Source organism: Eublepharis macularius, chromosome 7, assembly GCF_028583425.1.
Source record: "Eublepharis macularius isolate TG4126 chromosome 7, MPM_Emac_v1.0, whole genome shotgun sequence".
NCBI lineage: Eukaryota > Metazoa > Chordata > Lepidosauria > Squamata > Eublepharidae > Eublepharis > Eublepharis macularius.
This window is the reverse complement of record NC_072796.1, coordinates 77,809,391-77,823,456: the sequence shown is the minus strand read 5'-3', so window position 1 is coordinate 77,823,456 and position 14,066 is coordinate 77,809,391. Positions and strand designations below refer to the sequence as shown.

Genomic DNA, 14,066 nt, shown 5'->3' with positions numbered 1-14,066 from the left:
TACATGCACACTAACACATGCCTAGTGCATATGTATCTTCCTGATCACACATGGTAACAAAATACCACAGAATGTTCCAAGTAGGTGGATGACTCAACTTCTCCGATTATCATTCTTTGTGAGTTTTTAAAATAAAGGAGCCAAGACTATCCCTGAGACTCCCAGATGTTTTAAAACAGTCACAAATAATATCATGATAAATTGTATCAAAATCTGCTGAAATCCTCATGCAGTAACCATGAGTTGTTTCCTCTGTTGGGTCATTGACCAGAGGGTTATTAAAGCTGGGTTTTGCAGGCAGGAGCAAAGCTAGATTGAAAAAAAAAAAACTTGGACTTGCCCTGCCACCGTATGCTGGATCATACTGCTCAAGAAAGGACAATTTGAAGCTGGCCAAGTCTTCTCTGTCCAAGCAGCTTTGTTTTAATAGGTGATAGCCCATTGTCTTTTTTAAATTGGATGGAGCTTTACAACTCTAAACTCTTCAAAACTCTGTCAACAAAGTATTGGTAATTCTAGTCAATAATTATCCATACTTGATTCCTGCGTTTCACAAGTCTGATGTATAATGGAATTTGCAAGTAGTAGCCTTCACAACTTGCAAATTCCATTATACATCTGTCTTGTGAAACTGGTCTTTTCAGGTCACCAACCTGAAAAGATCTAATTGTAACAAGTGGTTCTATCTGACACTTCTAATACAAACTTTGGAGTCAAAGAGACAGCCACACTGGTCCAAATTTGATCAATTTTGTTAGGAAAGAAATGTGCTAAATGTTCATACTATGCAATTAGTAAGCAAACTTTCCATTGGTTTAGGATTTAATAGACATCCATCTGCACAGACTGAGTATTTCAAATGGATATGAATGAGCTGATACAGTGGTGGTGGGAAATAAAGGGGTTTCCCCCCTACTGCAATCACTACCAATTTACAGACCTACGAATGGGCCATGAAAACAAATTTAAAATTTCAGTACATTTCTCCACATTTTGTTACAGTGAAAACACCATTAAACATTTTGCTTTTGCAAATGTCAAAACCTAAATAAATGTTTCAAAAATGCTAACTGTTTATCATCATGTCAGCAATTTTAATCATTTCATCTTGATGTTGAGAAAACAGCTTTCCTAACTACCATTTCAAATGTCACTCCTTGCTCCACCTGGTATTAAATACAAAAGAGTAAAGGGCACCATGCCAGCATATGTGCTATAACACTTTTCAAAGTGGACCAATCATGTGTATATATTAATTGATTAATTCAAATATTTCTATACTATCCTTACAAGCATGGATTCATATTGGTTCACAATGTACATAAATTATAATTATAAAAAACCCACAACTAAGAATAACTTTAAAAATATATACACCATTTGAACATCAGTAGAAAACCAGCAAATTGGGTCAATATGCAAACTTAGATTTTTCATGCATAGAACACATGAACTTGCCTTACACTGAATCAGCCATTAGTCTACTCTGACTGGCAGTAACTCTCCAAGAGCTAGAGATGCTAGCAATTGAATTTGGGACTTTCTGCATGCAAAGCAGATGCTATATCACTGAGTCACATCAAACCCCCCCCCTCATACTCTACTTTGCCTACTCTTCATACCATTCTAGTATTGCATGATCATCCCTTGGGGTGGGGCGGGGCGGGGGGGGGGATCAGAACAATTCATAACCAGTCAAATGACAATCTGAATCATATCCCTTGCTGTTTCTACAGCCAGTAGAATGTAATTTTTGCAATGATTAATCAGGACTTCACTCCAATGCCTGGAGGTCTATGAGAACAGTGACTTTTAGGACATAAAGAATGTATTGCCATATGAAGCATACAACTTGCTGGGACAGGATGAAAGGGCATGATAATCAGAAAGCTTGAGTTCTTTCAGGCCTGACTTGCAACTTCTCTCTGTTTAGAAATTAAATCCTGACTTCACTGTCAGATAAAAATATCAAGATTAAAAATTTGTGTGGAGATGCTGAGTCTCTATAGGAGAGCTCTACTGTTGTGAAATAAGGAATGCCTGTTCTTTGGGTCAGTGACATTTGGCTGCATGAGGCAGCGTTATCCAATAAATACTGTGGGTGTTTATACTCAGATCCATGCATGAAATCAGTAACGATTTCCATGATGAATAAAAAAATATATTCCTTAAGACAATAACTGTTAAGATGGAACATCAGGTCTTTTCCTGCTCCCTTCACACCATCATATTTAAATCTCCATTATCCTTGGAACTTTCTATTTTATTAATACTTCCTTATAATTTTAAGGATTAGATATATCTAATCTGTTCATTAAGCATCAGATCTGAGGGGATGGCGGGGGAGCCAGCTATCTATTTATGCAGCTCTTGACTCAGGCACCGTCAGTTGACCTTTGCAAGATGTTAGGTCTCAGATTCAGTTTTCCATTTGTTGAAAGGGACATTGGCTTTAGGACCAATCCTAAATAAGTTTCTGTTTTCATACAAGGAGAAATTCTACTTCTGTGGGATTTGTGCTGCTGATTACATCGCTTCCGGCTCCCATGTTGACAGATGTCAGTGTGAGAAAGTTGGTGCTCAGTGTTTCTATGTTAGCATCCCTATGGCTATTTTGGCTATTGAACCAGGATGGTATGCATTTTCTAGTGTTCAAGATTTATTAGTCTGCAATCATCCTAGTTAAAATTAATGTACAGTGAAATTCACACTAGCACAAAAGGCAATTTCAGGCATTTAATTAAGTTTTACTTAAGCCTTATCCACGGCATAGAGGAAGAGGCCCTTTTCTTCTTCTTCCAAAATACTAGAACTTGAGGGCATCTAGTGAAGCTGATGGGTTTTATTGGAGAATCAAGATAGACAAAAGGAAATACTTCTTTATATGATGAGTGAGTAAAATGTGGAATTTGCTGCCCGATGATGTAGTGATGGCCAAAGGCAAAGAGAACTTTAAAATGGGATTAGATAGATTCATGAAGAATACATCTATCAGTGGCAACTAACCACAGGGACTAAAGGGAACCTCCATATAAACCTTTGAATACCAGTGTAAGAAGACAACATCAGGAGAAGACCTTGGCCTCTATGCCCTTCTGTTAACTCCCCACCAAAGTAAGTAGTTGGCCGTTGTGTGAGACAGGATGCAGGACTAGATGGACCACTGGTTTGATCCATCAGGGCCAGGAATGCTAGGAGGCGACGTCAGGGGAAGGCCTCCGCCTCTGTGCTCTGTTGTTGGCCCTTCTGTGTTATCCCATATTTAAAATAAGGCAGCAGTGAAGTCCAAATCCCAGTCAAGGACGATGCACTGTCAATGCATCAGTAAGTCTTCAGTTTTTAGAGGGAATTCATAGAATGAGGCTATTTTTGGTCCTTACAGAAATTATTATTGAGTCTATCTGACATGGGAAAACCAGCATTGCAAAGATCCCCCTGTATCCTTTCTGAAACGCAAGAACATCAGGATATCCTTTTCAATTTTCTTGACCTAGTGGAATCATCAGTGAGCACTGGCTTATGCAATGCCTGTTTATTCTGAACCAAGAGGCTATTTTCTATGTGATATTCATTGCCGAGAAAGCATGTCAGGGGCCCAGTTAAATCATGTATATTGTTAGATATATTTAGATATCATTAGCATTGCATATGCCAGGATATTATGGACCCTGACTAGGAATATTTCAAAATGTGTCAGGTGAACACTTTTGTTACTGTAAAAATTATAGCATATTTATGTGGTTCTTAAAATGTGTTCAGTTTCTGAAGTATGTTGAAATAGGGTTTACTATCAGGTATTTTCTATTTTCTTTATTACATTAGTAATCTTGATTTTAGTAATGGATTAAACGTGTTTATTCTCTGTCATCTTGGCTAAAACATGACTTTGCTATTCATATTATATGGTTCTGATACCTTTCAACTGAAAGTTTTGGTCAATGTGCATCATCACCATCATATACCCATTATATATATGCATGTCAACAGAGCTTTTTAAAACCTGTGTTAATCTTTGTATATTATTCTGAATCCAGATGAAATGTTCTCACTCAACCATTTGGGTTAGGTTTACTACACTGCACTGTACATTGATGTTGGGGGTATCATAGAACTGTCTGTTTGTTCTATACACAATTATTAAAACTGTAAAATCAGTAATTCAGTTTAAAAATGGAGCATTTTCTCAGGATTACCTAAAACTGTACTTTAACAACTTTATCTATTCATTTGTTAGGTGGAAAAACAATTTTCCAAAGTTTTCACTATAGTTTATATTATTCTCAGAAATGTTTATGTAATTGTGGGATAATGAACTTTCAGAAATTTCACAATGATATTTAAGGGGGGAAATTGACTATGTGAACTGAACATTTAATCAGTTACTGCAGTGTGAATACATCACTGTGCAAGCAATGGCTGTAGGCTCTTCTGTAGGGAAGCCCACAGAGAAAATATTTCTGTTTATTTTATATATAACATCTGCCCCCTAAGCCATACTCCAAGGAGTGCAAGGTGGTGGACCTGGCAGTGCTCCAATTCATCCTGTACAACAACTTTATGAAGTAGATTGAGGGACAATGACTTGTCCAAGCATTGAGTGAGAACTGCTGTAGCATAAGTGGTTGGGTTGCAAATCAGCACTCTGTTGCTTTGAACCCTACTATTTCCATGAGCTCAGCAGGTAGCCTTGGGCAAGCCATTCCTCTCAGCCCCAGCTCCCTAGCTGTACTTTTCACTGTTCTGAGTGGGTCACTAACCTGTATAAAAGAACAGTATAAAAGCACAGTTGTTGTTATTAAACCTGGGTATCGTTGGACCACATTCAATATCATAGGAAAATAAAAAGAGCCCTGCTGGATCAGACCAGTAGTCCATCTAATCCAGCATGCTGCCTCACTCAGTGGCCAACCACTTACTTTGGAAGGCCAACACAGGGCACAGAGGCTAAGACCTTCCTCTTATGTAGCCTCATGGCACTTGTATTCAAAAGGTTTACTGCTGATAGACCTATCTCAATGAATCACCCTAATCCCCTTTTAAAGCTGTCTATGCCTGTATCAGCTGGCAGCAAATTCTGTATTTTAATCACTCATTGAATAAAGGAGTACTTCCTTTTGTCTGTCCTGAATCTACTGCTCCTCAGCCCTCGAGTTCTAGTGTTTTGGGTAGGGAGAAATTTCTGTACACTGTGCATAATTTATAAACCTCTATAATATCACCCCTTAGTCGTCTCTTTTCTAAACTGAAAAGTCCCAGACTCTTCAGCTTTCCTTATAGGAAAGGTGTTTCAACCATCTGATTGTCTTGGTTGCCCTCCTTTATACTTGTTCTAGCTCTGCAATGTCCTTTTTGAGAAATGGTAATCAAAATTGCCCATAGTATTCTGGGGCATTATTATATTGGCCATTTTATTTTCAATGGCTTTTCTAAAATTCCCAGCATAGAGTTTGCCCCTTTTCACTGGTGCAGTACACTGATTTGACACTTTCATTGAGCTATCCACTAAAATCCCAAAATCTCTTCCCCTCTCAGTCTCACCAAGTTCAGACCCCATTAACTTAAAGTTGGGATTTTTTTTGTTCCAATATGCATAAATAAATAGGATTATTTATTTCATCGCCTGAAGGGCCACAATGAATTATTGGGTTTTAGTTGCATGTAGCTTGTATATTTCCCCTCAAATATTGGTTGAACTATAATGAGTAGGCCTATTATTCCATTCTACTCTATTATCCTCTCAGCATAAAGAGACAAATATAAACTGAAACAAATACAATTGCATGTTTTTTTTTTAAAGTGAAGAGATGTACATGTTAATCCAAGTCTTATAGATTTGTCTTGGAGCAAAATCACTGAAGCAAATCAGAATACTCTGAAATCAGAGTTGCTACTTGTGTCCATAATTCACTCAGCATTTAAATTAATTACAAGACTGGAGTCAAGCATGCTTAACTCTGTTGGACACACACACACAGGCCATGCTAACATTCGTCTGAAAAGCATCATCTAGAGGAGTAGGAGTAAGATTTCCATCCTCTCATGCAATCTCAATTATAAAACAACCCAGAGCGAGTCATTGGAGTCCCTCTTTCCCTGTGAAGCTTTCTAGGGGCCGGTGCCTCGAATCCCTCCCCTCCCTTGTTGTTTCTCACTCAGGCTGGACTCCTGGAGGCTTTGATGCATGGACACAAAACAAGTTTGCTCAGTGACCTGTAGGGTAAGGGAAAAATCTTTGCCAGCTCTGCAAATGACCCAGCACTGATCCTTGCTGTTACTGTGTACTCAGCGACCTTCCCAATTTCCGCTATGCAGCCTGACATTTTTGGACACACGGATTGGAACTCTGCCCACGGCCAACCTAAAGCTTTCTGAAAATATTTGCAAAGAAACGGCGCAGGTAGCGGAGGGCGCGGGGGGAGAAAAAAGGCCGGCCAACGCAATCACCACAGGGGCGGAAACTTCCTAATTTTCAGGCTGCTCAAATTCCAGGCTGGGCGATGGCGGGAGAGAAGTAAAACAAACGCATTCCCGATCGCCTAAACGCAGCGACGCTTAATTTCCCAGCAGGTGGCTCCGCGCAAAGCGCCGCGAACAATGGGGGTTGGAACAGCATTGCCGGGCTTGGCTGGCCTCGTCTGCGAAGGCATTTTCTACATTAGCAAGAGGCTCTCGCCCTGTGCACAATCCTCAAAGCGCCGCCACACTTGTTTTATTAAAATTATCTCAAGCCCCGCATTCCCGCCGTCTCTGCGCGTTTTCGATAAACCAGACCCGCCTAGCCGCCCAATTCTTCCCCAGGGCTAAACGACCGGGGGCAGGGGGATACCGCCGCCTCGCCCGCGCGCCTCTTTCCGGCTCTGGCGGCGGCTAAACCCAGCTTTTTGCTTTTGGGTGGTGCCGGGCGGCTGCTTAGCCCGGGCAAGGGCTGCGCTGAAGCCAGTTGCTTCTCATTGGCCGTGGGGCCAGCAGAGAGAGCCGGGGAGGGGGGGGGGAGGGAGGAGGAGGTGGCGAAGCTGCCAGCAGCAGCAGCAGCCCGGCACAGGGGCAGGCGCGCACACAGGCGCACGCACGCACAGAGGCACGCAGAGCCGGCGAGGCAGCGGCTGCTCCGGTATTGTTATCGTTGTGTGCGAGCCGCGGAGGGCTGGCCGGGGGCGGCGAGGCAAGAAAGTGAAGGCGGCTGAGCGAGGGACGCTGGGCGAGCATGCCGCAGGAGAGCCGGCCCCGGGGCGGCAGAGCCAGGGAGCGCTGGGCGACGCGCTGAGAGCGCAGCAGCAAGAAGGGGCATGTTCCCAGGAAAAGCCCGCAGGAGTCGCTGACGCCGCCCGCCGCCCCCGGCAGCGCTTTTTGCCTCCTCAGTCGCCCGCCGCCTTTTGTGTGGACAGCCCAACCCGTCTCCCAGGGCGCGGACCGGAGAGGAGGACGAGAATAAGCGGCCAAGCCTCAGCCTGACCCGGAGCCGGGTCACCGCCGCCGAGGCAACCCCCCCGGGACCTTCTGCTGCCCCTTTGCGTCTCTCGGCCCGAGGCGCTCGCGGGCCCCGCTCCCTCGACTCTTCGCCCTGCCTCGCTCGCTCTGCCTCCTCTCCACGCTTCGTCTCCATGTGCCGGATAGCGGGAGCGCCGCCGCGGATCCTGCCGCCGTTGCTTTTGGTGGTGCTGGCGGCCCTGCATCAGGTAAAAGGATGGCGAGAGGGAGAGGAGAGCGGCTGGGCTCGGGGCTCTTTGTTCCTGGCGGTCCCAGGGAAGGGCGGTGGCGAGGGTTGGAGAAAGGCAGGCGAGCGGTGGGGTGGGGTGGGGTGGGGGACAGCCTTTCCGCCCTGCCCTGCAGGCTTAAGCTGGGCCTGGTGGAATCGGGACCGGTCACGATTCTGCCGGGAGGAGAGGAGCAGGTTGCTAAGCTGGAACTGCGGCGGTAGCAGCCGCGCCGCGCCGGGCGAGAGGGTTTGGAGAAAGCGGCTCCTTCTCTCAGGAAGATGGGGAGGGAGCCGTGCATGGGAGGGGGGAGGTCTTCGGACTATGGAGCGCAAGGAGCCTGTCGCCCGCTCCGGGGTTGGAGCCGCTGCTTGTGGCAACGGGGAATTCGGGAGCTTTTTTTCCTGCCTGGAAGGGCGAAGAGGAGCAGGTGGCAGCGATTGCGTTCACAATAACAGCGCGGGGATAGCAGGCGCTTTTGGCCCGGGAACAGACCCGGGGCGAACTGGGGCTCGCGCCGAGAAGTTAGCCTGAATGATGACCCCCGTGCCCATCGAAATTCTGCGGGGAGGAGGCTTCCATGGGGGACTTACGTCGGCTTGAGAGGAAGAAGGGTTTGCATTGGTACGCGGAGCACAACGAAGGCAGCCCAGGAGGCAGGGGCGTGGGATGGGGCTGGGCTCCGGGTGTTATTGTGCAAGGAAAGATCGGGCCCCTGCCACCCGAGCAAGAGCGTTTCCAACGGGACAAGGCCTCCCCGGCATTTTTCTCTTCCTTGGAGGGGAGCGTGGGAAAGGAGTTGGGGCCACCCACATCTTCCCGTGGGAACGTGGGATGCTGGCGATTCTTTACTCCTTGCTGGGTGTGCAGTTGGTAAACAAACACTGTATTAAGATGATAGACTTGCATAAGGATGGAAGTTCCCTTGGAGGGAGAAGTTAGGGCTTGCTTCTAGGCTGAAATGTTTTCTCAAACTCCTGTGTGTGACAGAGGGAGGGGGATTTATAGCCCTTACATTCTCCCCCTCCCCTTTTATGTATGTGTTGTTTCTGCTGTAGACTAATGACACATTCCTCCTCCTTTGGGGTATGTAGCCACAATCATGGGGCACAGATTCCATGGCACTGATTGTTAAACTGCCTTTTGGATTAAGGCTCCTTCACTACTTTCCACATGCCCTCAGGGAGAAGGTTAATGGGAGGATGTTTCAGATCTTCCCAGATGAAATGGCACAGAGTACATGGCATGATTCTGGATGAGGGTAGCAAGAGTATGGATTTGAAAAGGCTATTTTGCCACCTAGCATGTGTCTCAGATGTAAACTCATTTGGAGGATGAAGATACTTTCTGGTGGTAAAGGTAGATTGAGATTATGTGATGAGGGAAGGAACTAGGAAAAGAGGAGAGGTTATCTGGGCTTTCAGAGAAGCTAAAGAGGAAATACTGGGGGAGAAGAAAATGAGATGCCCACCACAAGTGTTGGTCTGCAGTGAAGAGAAGATTTGAGTCCAGGTGCACCTTAGAGCGAACTAAATTTCCGGGGCATGACTCTTGAAAGTCATACTCTGGAAACATAGATGGTTTCTGAGGTGCAGCAGGACTCAAATCTTGCGTATCTGGGATGAGATGTCCTAACTGAGCCCCCACAATGCTCTGTGAGCCATAGGTTAGTGGAGGGTGAAGCATGTCTGAGATGCCCTCTTCTGAGGCCTCAGGGTTGGTGAAGAGGAACGTGCTGAGCCTTCACCTCGCTCCTCTGCTCTACCCGCTAATCCCTTCCCAGGAAGAATTTAATCAGCCTCTGCCCGGCAGCCTCCCTCACCTCCTCCCTCACTGGCTCCCGTTGTTGCTGCTGCTAACGGGAATTTCCATAGGAGCAATCTCTTTTTCTCTGTATTAGCCTTGCCACCTACCTTGTCCGATAGGGGGCACTGGGAGCAAAGCAGAAAGGAGGCCAGACTTGGTACCCCTGGAGTTCATTGTCCCAAAAATGTGGGGAATGGGAGAGTTTGTTTGACCTGGATATTGAAAGAGAATGCAGTTGGTTTGTGGCAGTAAGGTGGTGACAAGGAGTGAGTTGGTTCTCTCTTTAGATTTAATGTTTCTGAGTAAGGATGTTTATGCCAGTGTGTGATTAGGGGGTGGGGTGAGGGGAGAACTAGATATCCTTCAGGAGAGTATACTATTTTCTGAAGAAAGGGTTTCTAGTAGAAAGGAAATGAAGGTTTATGTGGAGTTTATTTATGTTATCATGAAGTAGGATCTGTCCAGGAAAGGTCTCTCCATTGAATGGGATTTGTAGCTAGTATACATTGTGTGGACCTAGGGAGGCAATATAACTGTACATGAGGCTGTATGTCACAGTGTTAGGTATTGCAGATATCTCCGCTGGTACATTAATGATTTTTGGCTTGGTAGTGGGAGATGTATTGAATAAACAATACGTACTGGAGGGGGCCAATTAAGAAGTTTTCAGGAATTTTTAGTTTGGGCAAAAGAGAGGATGAAGACAGGTGTTTCCCTGGCAGGGTGTTATGTTTCTGAAAGTAGAGAAGTACTATACCTTTTTCATTGTATGTTGGCTACATGTGAACATTTATCTTGGTTGTGTGCATGACATTCTAGAAATGGAAGGAAAGGTGGTCGGATTATACCTCATGAGGTAGACATGTTGCCATGTACTATAGTTCTTGTGGTGGTGGCTTTTGGATTGTGGAACTTAAAAGTTTATTGTTTTGGGATAGTAAAAGGGATAGAAGTAATAGTTTGTGAAATATTTTCCGGAATGATTTGTGTTTGACAATGTAGCATGTGGATCTCAAAATATTGGCCATGTGTGGTGAGGGGTCCTGCACTTTCCCTGGATAGGATGGACATGGGTGCTCTGGTCAGTGTGAAAGCCAGTCTTCTTCTTAGTGCAAAGGGCAGAGAGGAATGATTCTCAGGGACAGATGGTGCAGATCATCATCCCCTAATGGCATTTGTGGTTGGAACATTTCTCCTAGAAGAGGTGAGGGGCTCTGTGTCTGCTGCACTCTTGGGAAATGACATTAATGGAAGACAGTGTAGTGTGTAACTGAGAATGGCTTTTTGATAGTAGACGGTGGCCCGTTTAAATCCTGGAGGCGGTTGGGTGTAGGGAAGCAGCTGCAGTAGCTGCGGCAGTAGCAGCCACTGTCCATGGTGCAGAGCTTAGATTACTCTCTGGCTGTGAATTGGATCCTTTCTATTGAAATTTAGCAAACATGGACTTGGCACATTGCAGAGCTTTCTTCTCTTATCCTTATTCAAATCACTGTAATGTTTTCCTCCCTCCCTTGTAATCACTATGTCTCTCCCCCCCCCCTCTTTTTGACAATCGTATGAGGTATTTGGAGTGTTGAAACACTGATTTTTAAGATTTCATGATTATTGAAAGATTTTTCTGGGCAAAGATTTTCTCTTTGGCTTAATAGGAGTTTAGTATGTCAATTGTGGTAGAAAAGTGGCTGTGTCAAACCTGCCCTTAAAACTGTCTTTCTTCTTTGGGGAGTCTTCCCTTAAAACTGTCTTTCTTCTTTAAAGGATTGTTTCTGAATTATTTTTGGTTTATCTGTATCTCTATCTTTAAAAAAGTATCTACTTTTTTGTGCTTACAAAATATTGCTTAATAAACCTTAAATTTTGAGTTCTGCAGTTGGCTATAATTTCACCGATCCAGGGCTGGTTTTAAAGTAAAACATTTTATGAATTATGTACAGGAACTAGCGTTATTGCTTTTGTGTATCACTAAGTGTCAGTAGCATGTCATGGTTGGAGAATCCAATTTCCCCTTTGTTTGAATATCTGTTACATCAGGTTAATACTCTTTTTTAACAGGGTGTAACAAAACTGTAACTTAGGTCTGACATTAGTTTTATAAACCTGTGTCTGGAAAGCTGATTTTTAGCTTGACCTTTTCTTGCCAAAAACTACTTGCATGTCAGAAATTACTTGGAACTTTTACACAATATTGATTGTTTGTGCAGGAGAAACCCATATGTTAGCCTTAGGAGTTATACATTTGCTAAGTTTCTTTGAATTGCTTTTGTTTCTTTATTCAATATTTACCACATAAATATTTCTTTGTATTTTATATGACTTCATCAGTCATCATTTGTACATGATTTAGTTATGCAGAAGGGCAATGGAAGTTGAAACATACCAGATACCAAGTCTTTACACGGCTAGTTTGAGTTCAAGACACAAGCTCTTTATATATTCAATTTATGTTTTTTAAAAAAGAAAGCGTTTTTTAACACATTGAAATGCTATAAGGCAGCAACTCTGAAGATTAAAAACTGGCTCACTGGATAATTTATGCTTTACAAAAACTATAACAGTTATGTGCAAGCATGACACGAATAAGGAAAAAAGAGAGAAGTTTCACTATAATAACATCAGCAACTACAAGTGCTGTTGCAATTGTGAAATGGGAAGAATTTGAGATGAAACAGAGGAATTAGTACACAAATATTAAAAATAAAAAGAGAAACAAATTAAATCCAGACAGGTGTTTATTTAAATGTAAGGTATCAATTAAAACTGTAATCCTTTGTACAGTTAGAGAATAAGCATAAATAGCTCTCCTTGAAAGTAAGTTCTATTTTATTCATTGAGGCTTGCTCCAGGAAAATGATTGAAGTCTTAGATTAGTATATTCAATTGCTTTTTCAATTGATTAGTCATTGATTGCTGTATATGACAAGGATTACAGCCTTAAGCATCTAAAAAGGCAGTAGTAGAATTGAAATAATTGGATTAGATGAAAATGAGAAATGGTTTTAGGAATGTTAAAACAACCAAATTATAGGAGACTTGAGTCAGTGGTTAGAATCAAATCCAGTGTGAAAAGGAAACCATTTGATCACTGTTCCCTATTATTTGTTGGACTTAGTAATACCTTTCTTAGTTGCCTTCACCTCGGTGTCTAAATCTGTGTGCAGATCTACCATCCAATTCATAGGATGAGCCACTCAAGCAGTATGGGACAAACTAGACATTATACAAGATGTGGACCTGCAGCTACGCCATGTCACTTTATTCTCTTCCTCATATCGTATAAAACGATGCGTAATGTCACAGCACTGTGCATGTTCCTGTCCTTGCCAGTAAGTGATATGAGGTGGGGAGGTGCGTAGATGACATCACATTACACTTTGTATTACATATTATAAGGGGAAGAGAGTAAAGAAACACAAGAGCTTTACAGATGCTTTGGTAGGTTAATATAGGAAAGCTTGGGTCTATTTATGCTGCTGCCCCTTCTGTCCATCGGATTTTCTCTTTGAGGACTTTTAGTCTTTTAGTCCTTGTTCCACGTATTTCAGTTAAGTCTCTCCTCTACCATATTCCAAGTGTATGGGATTTCTTGTGTGATTTGGTTATAAAAATTGAATTCTTTAATGTTTTATCTTCCTTGCTTTCCTTCCTAACATTCTGATTCAAATGGTTGCAGGCTTGTGCTGAAAAACAATGCAGTCTTTTAGTATGAATGGTTTAAATGTGTGTGTGTGTTTGTGTAATGTTAGTTAATGAAAATGCAGTAATGTCCCAAGAGTTCAAGATTTTCTTCTACTCTGTAGTAGTCAGTGACATCATTTCAGTCCATGGCAAACCAGGAAGCTGCAGTCTTACTGATTACTGACATCTTAATGATGTCACAGGTATTTACTGGGAGGTATATAGAGTGACATGCTACTTTGGCAGATGGATAGTAGAAGAAATTGGTTCTTTTCTTTCAGAAAATATTTTATTTATATATTAAACTAGAAGACATATTTCAAGTATGTTTTTGAGATGAATCAGGAGCAATAACATTACTTCATAAAATACACATTACTTACTTGTATCTGGTTCAGGGTCATGGTGATGAACCTTTAAAGGTGAATACATTAACATTTTATAAGACTTTTATTATAGTAAATACAAAAGTTTCAAATAAATCTGTAAGGCATATCTAGATCTAGTTTGTAAAGTTATTTTAATAGCCTATTTTCATTTCATGTTTTGAATGGCTTTAGTACCAAGGCAAAGCACTAGTCAGCAATTATAAATCAGTGTGAGGTGGCAGCAGAAAGAGTTCCTGAAGAATTTTGGCCCAAGTGCAGATTTTTTCAAAACTTTTTGCTAAGTGTTCACTCAAAGGATCTATCCCTCTTTCTAAAGAAATATAAAACTTAATTTTTTCCTTACAATTATCCTGTTCTATGGTCCTGTTTTTCCTCCCTGGGATGGTTCCTATTTTTCATTTGTCTTTGCCTGTCTGGTGCTCTACATTTTCAGCCAGATTTGAGCTTTTTTTTTGTAGAAAGTTTCCCACCATCATCGCATGCTAGTGAATTTAGGTATCCT

General features: G+C 42.7%; 1 protein-coding gene across 1 annotated transcript in view; it reads left to right on the top strand.

Moving 5' to 3' along the window:
- Positions 1 to 7,055: 7,055 nt before the first annotated feature.
- Positions 7,056 to 14,066, top strand: part of CDH2 (cadherin 2) — a 167,628-nt gene continuing 160,617 nt past the window's right edge. The window contains exon 1 of the mRNA XM_054984914.1: positions 7,056 to 7,676. Coding sequence (XP_054840889.1) covers positions 7,602 to 7,676 — 75 coding nt within the window. The 5' untranslated portion in view covers positions 7,056 to 7,601. The remainder of the gene's footprint in view (positions 7,677 to 14,066) is intronic.